At 39.7% G+C, this 15,878-nt stretch overlaps 1 protein-coding gene across 1 annotated transcript in view; it reads left to right on the top strand.

Moving 5' to 3' along the window:
* Nucleotides 1-896: 896 nt before the first annotated feature.
* Nucleotides 897-15,878, top strand: part of CSTF3 (cleavage stimulation factor subunit 3) — a 52,870-nt gene continuing 37,888 nt past the window's right edge. Inside the window, exons 1-3 of the mRNA XM_081906851.1 lie at nucleotides 897-1,211; nucleotides 9,889-9,990; nucleotides 10,116-10,211. Of these exons, the coding sequence (XP_081762977.1) occupies nucleotides 1,182-1,211; nucleotides 9,889-9,990; nucleotides 10,116-10,211 (228 nt within the window). The 5' untranslated portion in view covers nucleotides 897-1,181. The remainder of the gene's footprint in view (nucleotides 1,212-9,888; nucleotides 9,991-10,115; nucleotides 10,212-15,878) is intronic.

Genomic DNA, 15,878 nt, shown 5'->3' with positions numbered 1-15,878 from the left:
AAATTTCTACGTGCAGGCACACGTGCACACACACACCCCTGTCACCATCACGTACACATCTATTCTGGGATGGAGTTTCAATACCCTGAAACTAGCTGTGTGTGCAAACGTGGGGTGTGGGGGATTCTTAGTCTACTCATTGTAAAGCACTGGAATTCCCGGCGTCCAGGTCTACCCATTAAGCAAGCGAGCGGGGGTGGCAAGAAGAGAGATGCTCGGCAAAGGAGCAAGGCTCCCAATTGGTTGAGACTGTGAGAACGGACTGAATTGGCGACTGAGAAAACGGACTGCAAGCTCAGTTCCATTCGGTCAAAGCCAACTCCTGCGCTCAGCGTGCTTTTAACTAAGTCCATGCCTCTTGTACCAGGCTCCGGCTTGGGGGTCTCATAAAAAAAAAAGAGGAGCAACATGGGCGTGGCTGCCCCATAAATAAAAACACATAGCAAACTGAGGTTCTGCCCCCCCAAAAAAAGAATCCTGGCTACGCCCATGAGGAGGAAGAAGGGCGCAGACTACGCCAGCCTACCACCTCTCGCAGGTACTACATGGCAAGTGTGGAAAACCTTTGGCCAGATGATGAACTACACCTTCCATCAACGCGGGCCGTTGGCCACGCTTCCCGGGGCTGAGGGGAGTTGTAGTTCAACAACATCCGGCTCCCCTCCGCCTACGGTATGCCGAGGCGTCAAATAGCGCCAGCGGCTTCCTTCCCCCATGATTAACCATCCTTTCAACTTGTGGGCGTTTTCCTTGCTGCCCCCCTTTTTTCCCCCGCCTTCGTTCCCAGTATCCTCTTCACTCAAGTTCTGGTCTGTTTGTTGGCTTAACCCTTCGCGCGCCGCTCTCCCCCGCCCCCTTTATCATACTGTGCCGCGAATTCCTTCCTTCCTTCCTTTTCCCACCAGCCCTTGCGCCATCGCGCTTTCCCGGTTGGCCCCGCCTCTACCCTTTACTGAGGAAGACTAGAGTTGTGGGGCGGTTGGGCCGCCATTTTGTTCCTCGGAACTAGGCAGGAGCGGCACGCAGGGGGCAATTTGGTGGGCTGCCTGGCCGGCCGGCTAGTTGCTAGGTGTGCGGGGGTTTGGGGAGGGGGAGGAGGAAAGAGGCGTGGGTCAAGTGCACACATTAAATACCCGAGGCCGCTTCTTCCCACCCCCTTCGGGGGCCTGTTTTAGCCTGCCATGTCTGGAGAAGCTCCCGCCGGCGACCAGGTGAGCGACCAGGGCCCTCCCGAGCTGAGCCAGTCTCACTTGGCGGGGGAGTTGTTTCGAGGGCGGGGGGAGTAGGGTTGGGCCTGGTAGGACGACCGAGGCCTGGAAGAGGTGAAAATGGCGATTTTCAGGGTGGTGCGGGGTCGGGCCTGTGTAACGTGCGCGCCTTTGTGCTGCGGCCTCAGCGCTGCTCCCCCAGTTCGTAGAGCCTGTTGAGTTTCAGAATTTAATATTTCCCCATCTTCCAACTCGCCCCAGTGATTTCTCCCCATTCAACTCAGTAGCTGGCTGGAACCATGACCGAAAATGCTTGTTTAGAACACAGCCCTTTCGAGGTCCCTGTGCCCGGTAAGGGTATTTAAGATTGATATTAATCCTAGTATTAAGGCCTTAATTTAAAGCTGATCCAGTGTGCACTTAGTCGGGAGCAAGCTCCGCTTTGTTCAGCGGCCCTTACGAGAATGTGTATAGCGTTGAGGCCTTAATGTATTTTCCCTCGTGGACTTAATTGCTCGGACGCTGAGGGGGCGTCTTTCCATTCAAATTTCCACGTGTGAGATAATAGGCGAATGCTTACAACTTTATATTACTAGAACGCAGGAAAGCGTTATTTAACGCACTGCGGTTTCATGAACCTGGGTTTAAAAGTTTCTACAGGTTTTGTTTTAGGAATAAACTGTTGAGTTTTATGTACCCGATTTTGTGTATTCAAAGTAAAGTGGGTGTGGATGTGCTCAAAGTTGAATGAAACTGCTTTAAATTTTATTTTTAATAAGAGTTTAATATTACAGAAATATTATATTATGGTGTGCTTTGTGAAAGAGACTACTTTTGGGGGGGGGTACCTTTAAGGTTAGAATTGTATCCAAGGTAGAGATATACTGAAGGAACTAGCCAGAATCCAAACATCACATGCACTGAAGTTGTGAGGCCAGTTTGTGTTTCTTAAAACAGAAGCTGCCTCCCAACTGTGTGGCAAATTACTGTTGAGGTTAGAAACATAATATACGATATAAAACAAATAGAACACAGCTTTTCAAGTGAAGGAGGTTCCACAAGCCCTTTAGCTTATTTTTATTTATTTGGTATTCACATTAAATTTGCAGATCACAAAACAAACATAACTCTGCTTTTAAAGTTAGGATTGCAGTTAATAATTCCTTCAATACATTTTAAGTAACATATGCCACTGGTTTCTGTTGAACCAAGTGGATGCCAAGGATTGCTTCCTGTTGGATTTATTTCTGGGTGCTGAGTAGAGTTTAAATCTCAGGTGATCAGATATAAAAGTTTTGTATGTGCATATGGATAGTCCTTCCTGAATGCTTCCTTTTTTTGTCAGCTGGGAAAAAACTAAATCTTTCTTCAACTATTCTGCCTGTGAAATTTTGATTATGTTCCTTCTTGTTAGTAGTGCTCTTTGGTTGGGTTTGGGTACATCAAGGTAATATTGGACATGGCAGGCTAAATTTCACTAACCAGTCTAGTCTGGTTATTTTGGCAGAGTGCATGAAACCAGGATGGTAGATGGTACTATAGTTTGCTTTGCTTCTGCGAAGGTGACAGAGTTTCTGGAGAGGCATACCTGCTCTTATATAATACAAACCTAACAACAACCCTCCTTCTGTTACTTGAAAGTCCATTGCATTTCCCACAGAACATACTGCCTCCAAACTGGAAGGATCCCTGGTTTTCACCTACGGTTGCAACAAATAAAAACAAATCCAAGTATCTTTGGATGCAATAGTCTGGATGAAGGATTGTTAAGGGGGGATTATCTTTTAAGCCCTCCGAACCTCATTTTATCAAACCTGATGTCTCAGTAGTACAAGCTGAGAACTGAAGCTGGAGACATGTCTTAGACTCCTGTATATCCACTGCTGCAGCCTGGATAACAGAAGGAGCTATGTTGGGATGTCTTCCTGTTATGCAGTTATTTATTCCAGCCACAGTTTTTTTTATTCATTTCACTAGCATGGGAGGGGTAGGCCTCGTGATTAAGCAGGGGCAGGAGCGAAGTTGAGTATAACTTGAACATTCCTAAAACCAGTTACAGATAGGTAGCCGTGTTGGTCTGCCATAGTCAAAACAAAAAAAATTATTTCCAGTAGCACCTTAAAGACCAACTAAGTTAGTTCTTGGTATGAGCTTTCATGTGCATGCACACTTGTATCTGAAGAAGTGTGCATGTACACGAAAGCTCATACCAAGAACTAACTTAGTTGGTCTTTAAGGTGCTACTGGAAATAATTTTTTTTATTCTCAAAACCATTCAAGGAATAAATGTGTGCATACACCAAATATTGGAGCACACTGCTTTAAGAGACAGAAGTTGCCAACAAAAGTGTTGGAAGACAATTTCAAATCTTGTTGAAGTTCTTTTCTGTAGAGCAGAGCTTTCCAAACTTTGCACATTGGTGACACACTTTTTAAACATGCATCATTTTGCGACACAGTAATTCAATTTTACTAGCAAACCAGAGGTTAAACTAATCCCTTATAAGAGTGTTCGCATAACACACCTACACACTGCAGCCGACACACGTTTTTCATGACAGTTTGGAAAGCTCTGCTGTAAAAATACAGGCAACTGTTTAAAATCCATGGCCATAGTATCACAGGCTTGGGAAACTGAAGTGAAACGGTAGTTGCTAGCAATACCTTTACATGGAAAAGGATTCCAAATGTCTTGGTTGTATTTCAGTTCAGGAAGAACAAAGTTAAGAATAATTATATGAAGATGCATGTCCTACTGAGTCCAGTGGAACTTCCTTGCTAATAAATGTGCAAATGATTTTAGTTTCTGCAGAATTTATAATAAAAATGAGAACTTATCAGGCTATCTGTCTCAGAACTTGCATGAGTGGAATCTACTTAATATAAACATAAACACTACAGTTTTGTCTAATCCAAAGCAATGTTCACCGGCCAAAAACTGTTCTTGTATGTTGGATAGCATGTTTGCTACATAGGCCTTAGGCTCTGCCATAAATCAGTGCAATAAGGCAAACATGCACTGGTGTTCCAGCATTGGTATTGTTGGCACTATATGTGGTTTCACATATCACTCTGGGTTGAAATGAAAGTTCTCTATCTAGGCTAGAATTTGGACAGGTGTCCTTCCCCACCATCTATGGGCTCACATCAAGGGGCATGGCTCCTGACTTCAGACTCAATTCAGCCAGAGTGGATCACTCATGGGAATGCATGGGAGTTTGGGATGCATTCTAGAGTACAGTTCATGTAAGGCAGTGGCAATAGCCCACAGACCTCAATGTAAATTGAGTTTGCATCTTTGACTATTGCCTGAATCCTCTGCAATGTGCATAGGTTCCTTGACAGACAATAAATGAGGAAAGACTTAGGTGAAGATTGCCACTCTGTAACCGAGTGGTTTTCAAACTTTTTAATATGGTCCCACAGGCAAATGGAAGGAGTATTAGTATACAGTGGTGCCCCACAAGACGAACGCCTCGCAAGACGAAAAACCCGCTAGGCGAAAGGGTTTTCCGTTTTGGAGGCGCTTCACAAAACGAATTCCCCTATGGGGTTGCTTCGCAAGACGGAAAAAATCTTACATTCCCCCCGCGGGGTTTTTTCGCTTTTTTCGCCCTTTTCTTAAGCCGCTAAGCCGCTTATCAGGTGTTCCGCTGATAAGCCGCTTAACAGCTGATCGCTGGAAGCCGCTTGACAGCTGTAGCGCTAATCCGCTAAGCTGTCAATGGGCTTGCTTCGCAAGACGAAAAAAACGCTATACGAAGAGCCTCACAGAACGGATTAATTTCGTCTTGCGAGGCACCACTGTACATCACACTTTATCAGTGCTCTGCTCTCCTCCCTCCTTATGACCAGTTCAACAGTACAACATCAGAGGAAAGAAGGAAGGCGGTAAATGGCTCATTCACTGGTTTTCACTGCCATCAAATAAATGTTATTAATTGATCTTACAGCAAAGCACAGTCATTTTTTACCTCATTCATTCCCACATAAATTTTAAGAATGGTAACACTTGATATAATTTTGTCACCTGGCTGGGTTTAACATTTTGCATTTTCATCAGCTGTAATACATTTATGACTTGTTTAAAACTCAATTCTTGAGCCTGTGTTTGAATACTATCCGTTCTCTCAACCCAGCAGCAACAGTTAACCAGTCAAGGAAGGTTTCATAATGTGCTTAGTTAAGGTAGATTAATGTAAGAACATGCTATGTGTACCATTTCCTTATTGTGTTGTTCCAGACAGCTAATTTCATCAGTCCCAGTATGTGCTGCTCCCATGGAAATGGAGAATTGCATAAAATATCTGAAGCTCAGAAATTACACAAGAAGTTTTATGACTGCATCTTTTTGTTAATTGTATAACTGTCCCTTCTCTACTATATAGTGAATCAGTTGGTTCATTGAAGCTTCATATTTCAAACACACCCACTTCTACTTCTCACATATTCCCCAGTTTGGAAAATGTCTGTGCGTGCATCATTGGTTGCTTAACCTTGTTCTATTTTACTACAGTGTTCATTAACCAGTACAGTAGACAAGGAGCTGTCTTTCTTGACTGAGAAGAAAGACCAATAGTGAATGTCCAAGTAGTTTTGCTGTCCTGCAGAATGAATACAAAGGCAGTCCTCCAGCCACACATGTATTGCAATGGGAGGCAGCAGTGTGCAGCTGAGATTGAGAACTCAAATCTGTTGATCACTTTCTTAGGCTTGGAAGGGCAGATAGAGATTTGTTCTTTCATAATAAGAAGTAGCTTACTGCTCTTTCAGTGAGATTCTTTTGCTTCATGCTATTCACACTTAAATTATCATAGGGTTGATTGATTTAAATTGTAAAAAAGACCAATTTAAATCATAGATGTAAATTGTTTCTCATTTTTGGTATTCATATATTTCCTGTGCAATCATGCATGTTTACTGAATGCTGCAACCATTAAAATGCATTGTTCCTAGCTTTCTAGGTGCCAGTTAAAGGTGGTAGTTCCTAGGGAAAGGTGATAGAAAGTAAATGCTCATGTTCGATAAAGAATAAATATTCATAACTAAAGAACTGAAAAAAATGCAAACTGAAATAGTGGGAGGCATAATAGAGATACAATAGCATGTAGTGGATGATTAAGTTGGGGTTCATTATGACAACTCTTGAATTCTAGTACACATAACAACTTGCTATAGTGGGTCCATTAGGAAATCCACAGTTATAAATATACAATACTTTTAATATAATACAACACTATTAATCTGTTATTATTATAATCTATCTATCCTCAGTGGACCCCTCCCAGTGCTTTATCTTTTATTCATTTTTAAGGACCTTGAATTTTGTTTTTGATAGTTGGTCATGATTCAGTTTTCAGAGTAAGTGTAGACATATGGGTGTTAAATCAAATTTCTTTTTAGGCAGGTTATTATTTTTTTAAGCCGCATATTACAAATAACGTTTAATTAGAATTATTTTAGCCACCCTGTACTGTTCAGCTCCACATATCACATGCCTCTCCCCATGAAGTTTGTTATGCCTGTCATCTTTTTTTCTTTCTTACTACAAATCTGAAAATGAAATGCAGGTTCCCTAGTCAGAGAGTGCTGTAATAAGGATTGCATGTTAGATCGTGCATTTTCATTTGTAGTCCATAGGCATGTGAATATAGGAGAGGCCCTGCTTGTAGTCCCACCCTTGACATTACTGCCACTTTCTGTAACAGCTGTATGGTGTCTGTTTGTAGAGGAATTTCAGTGTGAAAGTACCTGATTTTGTGGCTCTGCACAATTGGGATACTCACACAATTATCAGATTACTATAACGTACTCTAGGTTGGACTGAAAATGATGTGAAAGCTGCAACTGGTTCAGACCATTGCTGCCACAGTTTTGACTAGTTCAGCCAAGTAGAACAATGTAACGCCAGTCTGCACTGGCTGCCTATATGCCACCAAGCCCTATTCAAGGTGGTTGTGTTATTTGTTCTGGATGGCAGCTAGTGTTGTGCCAATAGACCTTTGCTCAGACAACAGGACTGTCACTTTCCATTGCTGTTCTGTTCAGCCACAGACAGCATTGGGTAACAAACCTTTCCCTTCAACTTGAAGGTTCCCAAGGCAGCTGCAACATTTCATCCTACCTGGGCTGCAAGATCTACTGGAGATGCCCTTGCTATTCCATGTAGAGTCCTATGGGAGAGGACCTTTAGAATGAATGCCCTGCCACAAAATTGCAATTGACACCAACTCTGTTTTGTTTTAGATGCTAATTAATACTTTTTCATCCAGGGCTTTGTTAGTGAAGGTGAGTTTAGTGGTGTATTGTGGCAGGAACAGATAAAGTATTACATGCTGTAAATTTAAATTTATAATTTTGTTTAACTTAATGGTTGTCACTGCATGTGTTAGGGATATAATAATAGTTAACAATATAATAAATCTAATTCATAAATGAATACTGTTAGAAATCTTAGCCATAGGACTGTTTGAGCTTATATGAATGAGTCCATATTGATTTTTTGTAGCTGAGTCTCATAAGCTCAGTTCATTAGGACATTGGGATTCTGTTTTATGCCAAAGTTGCATTTACCTTCATTACCTCTGCTGAAGTCAAGTCAGACTGGTTGTTGTAGTAGTTACTATTTTGCAAAGATACCTTTATATAGAATGAGAGAAAACATGCAAAATAATAGATACACTGTACATTGTACACTGTACATTAACCACTGTACATTAACCTGGCGTGCTCTGGTCCATGGGGTCACGAAGAGTCGGACACAACTAAACGACTAAACAACAACAACATTAACCACTCATGAATTGCATGAGTAAACAACGTAGATCCCATATTTTTGCAGAAATCAATAAATTTAATAAACTGATTATTTCAAGTTTAAGGGTGGTGGTGTTATTTTTTTTTAAAAAAAGTAAAGTATTAAGTCCCGTTCATGGATTTCTCTACCTGTTCGAATGCTCTACCTGTTCGAACATCCTGGTATAATGTTCTGCTGAATTAAAGCTAAAAGCCAGAGGACTAAGTCATGACACAGTCCTGCAAACCAACTATGCTCATACTTACATTATTCTTCTTAGTAGTTTTGCTCATTTGAACCCTTTTGCTTTGAATGGAATGGAATGTGAAAAAGTGGGAGTTGGGAGAAGGCAAGAAGAGCCTGCTAGATTAAGCCAATGGCAGCCCATGATTCTTTTGCTCCCATCTTTTGAGAAAAGGTACTGCCATGTTTTGTAATCCTGGAGACAGCCCTGTGTTGATTTTATTGCTTTTGAGCAGCTTTTTGTATTTTAAGTAAATAATAATGATGATGGGAAACTGTCAACTACCTCATTGATACTGGCCTGCAAGACTGCAGTCCTCTAATACACAATGTAAGATAAATAGGCTCAACTAGAATGTTAGTTTTTCCTTCTTGTTGTGTAGCTCAGCCTTAAGGTTATACTGCAACCACAGTTGCTAGCATTCTTGAGTGTTGCCAAATCTTAGTGCTAGTATACTGCACCCTTTCCAAAGTTAGATTCAACTCAGTCTTTAACTGTCACTAATAGTTTTTCAAAATTCCATATATAGCTAGACAACTATAAATATGCAAAGGTTTGGAGTCTTCCCAAATGACTGAACCTGGCACTTGCGCACTGTATAACAGCTCGTGTAGACAAACTCTTCTACTTGCTTCATATTTTAGATTATAAAATAAAATACTAATTTCAAAAAATATCTAGGCATTGGTTTAATATGGGTTGCTTGTGTGTAGTATCTGAAGTGTTGCATTTTTTTTTTAGTTACACAATAATGGGCTGCATTCTTTAAAAGAACAGGGAGTTATTACTACAACTAATAAGTCCCGTGTCTTCAAACTTACCTTCTGTCATAGCTTATTCAGAAGATCCTAGATTCATGGGATTGGGAGGAAGTCCAGTCACCTTACGCAAGCTCTTTGAAATCAGAATTTATTTATTTATTTGATGATAATTTGTTACTTTATTTATAAGAAGAGCACTCTTAAATCTTTGGAATCCAGTGGCAGGGTGAAAATCTATTGTTATCCTAAATTATTTTGAGGCTATAGAAGGAATTACTGTACCATTAAGAGAGTACTGCCAGGCAGCAAGATGGGCAACAGCTTTATGTAAAGCAGAAAATAATAAAATAGTGTAGAATTGCAGATATTTCATTTAAATTGTATTTTTATTTGTCTTCCTCCTTTCCTCCTCAGTTTGCATTGTAGACCAACAGTTTAAAAAGTTTCTCTCAAAGACTAGAAACTTGTTAAAATAATTCTTAACCAGTGATACTCTGTTTTTGTTGTTGTTCGGGAGAAGGGAAGGAGCTATTCAAATATTTTGTATTCCAAGACTGAATCAAACATGCATGTATTATTCTTGGTACTAATGCAGAAGACTGGTGATGCCTATTACAGTAACCTTCAATTTACTCTGTTATTTTAAACCTAACATTTTGAGCCATTTTTTACATTGCAATGGAGAGCTTTTCTGTGGACTTGATGTGTGATTCTTGTGCATACGCATCAAAATACTACTGAGGAAAAACTTGTAGGCTGGCATATATCAATCTAATGATTGCTATGGATATGTGAACATTGATGATATAGCTAGCAGATAGCATTGATTTTATTAACATATTGATATATCCTTTTAACCAACTACTTTGTGTTTTCTAGGCTGCTGAATATGTCCCAGAAAAAGTAAAGAAAGCTGAAAAGAAACTAGAAGAGAATCCATATGACCTTGACGCTTGGAGCATTCTCATTCGAGAGGCACAGGTTTAGTGACATAGGATTACATTTCCTTATCAATGGGTCCACTCACAGTGATTGGTTCTGAAGTAAATGTCAATACATTTTTACATTATAAATATTGTAAATATTTATTGGTTTTCAATTTTTAGAATCAACCTATAGACAAAGCACGGAAGACCTATGAACGCCTTGTTGCCCAGTTCCCAAGTTCTGGCAGATTCTGGAAACTGTACATTGAAGCTGAGGTTAATATTTTCATTTTCTTTCTTAAACATATAATAGGAATTTAAGTTGGCACTGAAACATAACTTGTTAGGCACATACACAAACTCAGGTAAAGGAGGGATTGAGCATTTCTTAATTCTGTACAACAGGTGAAAGGGGGTAATTAAAATTATTTCTAAATATTTGGGTCTCTCTATGATCTGATGATTGTTGCATTATGGACTTGCAACAACATTAAAACCGTTTCAATGGTATTGGAGTGCTTTAGCCTTTTATTTACTTGTCGTGTCAATTTATTGCCTCCTGTGTCATTTATTTAGAGCTCCTTTTCCCCCATAAAAATTAACAAATGGCTTTGTGATTTGTTGGGCTCTAACATTTTTATTATTATTCCTAGGCTGTTTCAGTTTTTGAAATGTTTGCTAGAGGGGGGGTTGGAAATGCATATTTTTATTTGAAAATCACTGAATGCGGTAAAACATAAATGTGAATTATGCAAGTCACATTTTCAAGTACCTGTCTAACAAAATATTTCATAACCAAAATGAATAAGCTTTTTATCCTGCTCTGTTAAAAGTGCAAAGGATGAACTGAAATTATGGATAGCATTCATTCTCAGAAAACCATCTTCATAATAATACTTTATATAAATATGACTTTCCCTGGCATGTGGAGATGCATGTCATAGGTTTTTAACATTATAATAACTATAGTATTTATGTCAAATTAGAGTAAACTTAAATCTTTATCTAAAATGGTAAGTAAAATAAGTTGTTAGGTGTTGTATGCGGCACCCTCTCTGCTAATGCAGGTTCTCAAATGTAAGGCAGGCTTTTTAGAGATGTATTCTCTACACCCTGCCAGCAGCATGTCCTGATCCATACCAGAGGCAGTGGGAATATTGATCAGCCATACTGATGATTAGCTTCTTTTTTTATCTGTGCTGATTTATCCACAGGTAGTATCTGACATGTTTGTTCCACAGATGAAAGATCTGTCCCATGAATGCTACTCTTGTTTTTTCTGTTAACAGAGCAAAAAAGTTGAATGCCACGCTATTTTTCTTGTTTTTATGTGATGTGCTTGGTCATAGCTTTAGGCTGTGGACTTTCCCAGTTCTTCTACTTGTCTTCAGAAGGCTTGAAGAGCTGCTGGTTTGAGAACCCTGGATTTAAAACTTCATTATAATAGCACACTTGCCTATGTGAATCCAGTAGGCAATATTGTCCTTTCTTAGTGGCCAGTACTCACACCTTGTAAACTGTTAGACTTAACCGTGAAGGGCAAAAGTAGATAGGGATTCTGTGCATTGTCAAAGTCTTAATCTTCAGTAATACTATTATAATTTCTTCTGGAATCTTGGAACATTCCTGCCCTCATCTCCCTGCATACTCCCTGCTCATTTTGTAAATTTGGTTTGACGTGTTGGGGGACAACCCTTCCCATCCACCCACCCTGGAACATTATTAGGAGTAGGCAAGGAGAGGACAAGGGAAGTTTTGTTGTGCAGCTAAAAGTCCTTGCACTGGCAGAACTATTTAGTTGGATACTGCCCAACATTGGCAATCCTAGTTGTAGATAATAGTTTATGGTAGAATAAGCTGGAACATTCACCTTTAGTATTTGGACAATATCCAGGATCCTATGGTCTGATTGAACTACCAGGGCCTGTTAGCGGAAATCTGCATAGGGACTTCTGCTAGCAACTCAAGACTTTAACCCTCTCCTTCCCCAACATGCCACACAACCCCCTTCAAATTGGCTTGGGGGGGTGTGAAAGATGCCCTGCATCTGAATAGCAGACGGGAGGAGAAAAGAGATTGTTTCCTTGGGGATGAGAAATGCTTCTACTGATAGAATGTTTTAAAATGTACAGCATTGAATTCCTCCCAGTGTGCCATCACTGTCTTCATATGCATTTCAGCTCTCTCCTTCCAACCAACCCCCTGTGACCCCCCCCCAATGAATGCCTTTTAAAAGCAACACCCATGAGCAATGAGATGGGTAATTTGTATCAGAAAATTTTTAGTTTCCCTAGAGAGCATACTTGTTTTACTTGTATTTAGTAAATAAAGCTAAAACCTTTGAAACTCCCATGCTTCCTTAATATTACATTTGTAATTGGTACATTTTTACTAATGAAGCCACAAAACAAAAAATTCTTTCCCAAATCACTTCTCATGAGACTTGGGAGACTGGCAATGGAAAAGAAGTCAGGACATTTTTTCATTCTTGGGCCCCTTTGGATGCTCAACCCATGGATACATGTCAGACCAAAGGTACACCCAGTAATAATAAAATGTATATTCTGTCTTTTCTTCAGAGGGGAACTGGCTAGAAAGTACTCACTATGGTTGTACTTGAAAATAGGATTTATAAGCTGTTGGTTTACGTAGTGGATTTTGACTTTACAAGTATTTTGTATGGCCCCAGTTTTCTTGAGCCATTAGTGCCGGCCTCCATATGAATTAAGGTTTTGGAAATCTTCTTTTGATTCCCGTGCCTATGACTACAGAAGCATTATCCAAGCCACTAAAGCATTGTCTTGTCCACTCACTCATAAGCATATAATTACAGAGCAAAATGATAGTTAAGTCTGACAAACTTCTTATCCACAAATATTACCTTGCCCTGGTCCTTTTACTGCCTTAGAATTATCATGGGTTACATGTTAATGAATTAGCATTTTAAAAGAAGTAATGGAATTTGTCAAATTTAGTTCATATGCAGATTGTAAATATCTTTAAATTTTAAGAATATAAGAAATATTGTGTGTCTTATTCTGCTGATTTCGCGCCTCTAACTCCTATACTGTTACTATCTTCCTGTTTATAGTCTTAAACACATTGTGTGACAGTAAGCCTTACTGCTTTTAATGAATCCTTTAAAAATGTCCTTAATCAGTTTTAATTTGAAAAACCCATAGGATATTTTTATTTCAGTACTTTCCAGGCAAAAATCAGCAGATTTCTTGAGATACCTTTTGGCCCAATTACTTTGCTAGTCATATTAAAAATGGTGATACCCAACAGTATGCAATTGACTTCATGCAGTAGGATATATCCTTCCTCTGCTCCACCTCAGGAGTGCTCCCCCACTCCCTTGTTGACCTCCAAATCTACTCCAGAGGGTTAGTAGTCCCATTGCATAAGTGGAAGTTGATTCCACTGGCGAATGCTTCTTGCTGGATGTTACCATGTAAAGGACTGGATTTGGGGCACATTGTTTCCTGCTGTGCCAGTGACACTAGAAGGATTATGTTAAAAACTATGTGATGTGTCAATTCCGAAATGAAAAATACACTCTGGGTTTATTTAGTCCTACCTGTGTCACTCAGTGGTTATGAGCAGTATTAGGATGTAGGTAGGAAACAGGCACTGGCTTCGTCCCCTAAAGCTTTATATTACTACTCGTAGTATCATTTACTGTTGGAAAAAATGTTTTTAATATTCTAATTTTCTAACATTATGAAAAGAAATAATTTCTTGTAAGTCAACTCCAAAACTTTGCACACAAACAAAATTTTTGTTTGTCATTCTGCCTTTGTCTTGTCAGGAAATAGGTACATGGCATTCCCTTTTCTGTCACTACTGCTTGATAGAGTTCTTCCTATGTGTATTTCACAGATTTTGCATCTATGAAAAGTTGTGTGTGTGAGTTGAGTGATGATGTATTTGATTGGGAAGGAACATGAATATTCGGCTGTGCCAATCTCTGTCCAATTAAAAATTGGTTGTTTGACACCAAGGTAGTTAAAATGTGTTCCTGCATAACCAGGGGTAGTTTGTGCCAGCTTGAAGGTAGATAGAGACTATAACTTTCAAGGCTACTGCTATGGGACAAATGAGATGGGAACATCTAGCTCCATCTATGTCTATTGTTGTCCATGAAGCAGCATCGGCTAGGTATAGAGAGAATCCAGGACAGAGCTAGGCCATGGAAGATTCCTCTTCTTCCATCTTATCCTGTTTTGCCTGGATTGTATCCCAGCAATGCTTACCTCGGTGCATTACCTGTTGCCTAGCAATCCTTTGCTTCTAAAATGTAGTAAGGTGTTTGTATTGCTCCTATACTCATTCAAACGTAAGAGTCTTTATTTCTACCTCTTCATCCAGAAAATACCCTTCCTTACTGTCTTTTTGTTGCCATATTTTATTCTCTTGCCACATCATCTTGCACATCACAGTGCAAGGTACAGATACATTTTTATTGCAGACTTATTTATCTTCATCCCATGTTTGATCATCCTTCTTTGTGGTTTCTTAACATTCACTCTCCTGGATTCTGCATCTCCACAGAGCGAGGCATAATACTGTATTGGTTAGCTGATCAGTGTTCAGGATACTGTGTCAGGGAATAGATTGGAGGAAATAGAACAGGAGCCCAGATTATTCATCTGGTCTTTCTCAGTAGTGAGCATGTGGATGGTGCTGGGCTAGAAGACAGAATAAGTTTTGAATGCTAGCGAATCTGAAAATTTGAGCATCAGCTCTTATGACAACGCCATGCATATGGATACAATTATGCAGTAACATGCTTTTATAACATACAAAGTTGTACAGAGGCTTAGCTATGGAAAAAGCTATGGCACAAGGATGGTGATACAATTTAACTTGAGAATATCTAACATGAACAGCTAAGTGAACATGATAAAAATTAATGATTGCTGCCAAATTCTACAAATAGTACTATGCCACAGCTAAAGAAACACAGAATCTTGGTGAATCCTCATGGCACATACCAATGACTAGATCTGAGCTTTCTCTTCTTACCTCTTCTGATATCCTGGGCCATTTTTGGTAAGTTTAATTAAACAGCTTCCCATCCAATAGCTATACTGTTACCTACCTCACAGGGTTGTTGTGAGGCTTAATTAAATGTTTTAGGTCCAATAATAGTGTGGAAATGTTACAAAGTACTATTCGGGGAATGTACTACACAAGGGACAACAACAACAAGATAAATTGACAAAATATATCCCTTTGATTTAATTTTCCGGAACGAGCAGTTAAGTGGCAAAGGCTACAATTCAAAACACATCTACTAGATAAATTTGTTTTCTGCTATGTGAATGAACTGTAGTAAGCCTTCTAAAGCCATAAGGAAGAGATTTGCCCCGAAATTTGGCTGCTTCTTAGTTTAAACAAAGGATAGCAACCCTGCGGGCCTACAGATGTTATGCTAAATTTGCATCATCCCTGAAGGTTGGCCATGTTGGCTGTGGCTGTTGGCAGTTGGATGCTGCAACACCTGGAGGGCCACATATTCCCCACCCCTAGTTTACGCAAACCGCATTGTGCTAGATGTTGATCTTGTGGAGAACTGTAGTTAAAAGTGGAAGTTTCAGGTGTCCTTGCAGCCATGAAGGAAAGAGAGCAGGGAGTTCCTTGATCTGTTAACATAGTGGGGAACCATGGCTTCTGTTAACTGGGCCTGAGAGACTTTCTTCCAGATAGACAGAATTCAGTCGTGTGTTAAAGTTTAACAATTTTGATACTTAGAACTTCATGTTATCAAACACCACAAATAAAATAATAGAAAATAGGGAATTTACATTTTCATTCTCGAATAATGTCCCACACCACTGCAGTTTGTATTTTTAAAAAATCTAGCTTCATAATAATATGCTTGAGTGTTCCAGTATAGTACAGTTGTAGATAACTAAGAAGGAAGTTTTACTTAGGCAT

Source organism: Podarcis melisellensis, assembly GCF_964234715.1.
Source record: "Podarcis melisellensis genome assembly, chromosome: 1".
Taxonomy (NCBI): domain Eukaryota; kingdom Metazoa; phylum Chordata; class Lepidosauria; order Squamata; family Lacertidae; genus Podarcis; species Podarcis melisellensis.
The sequence above is the reverse complement of the archived record's forward strand: the minus strand, read 5'-3'. Positions and strand labels throughout refer to the sequence as shown.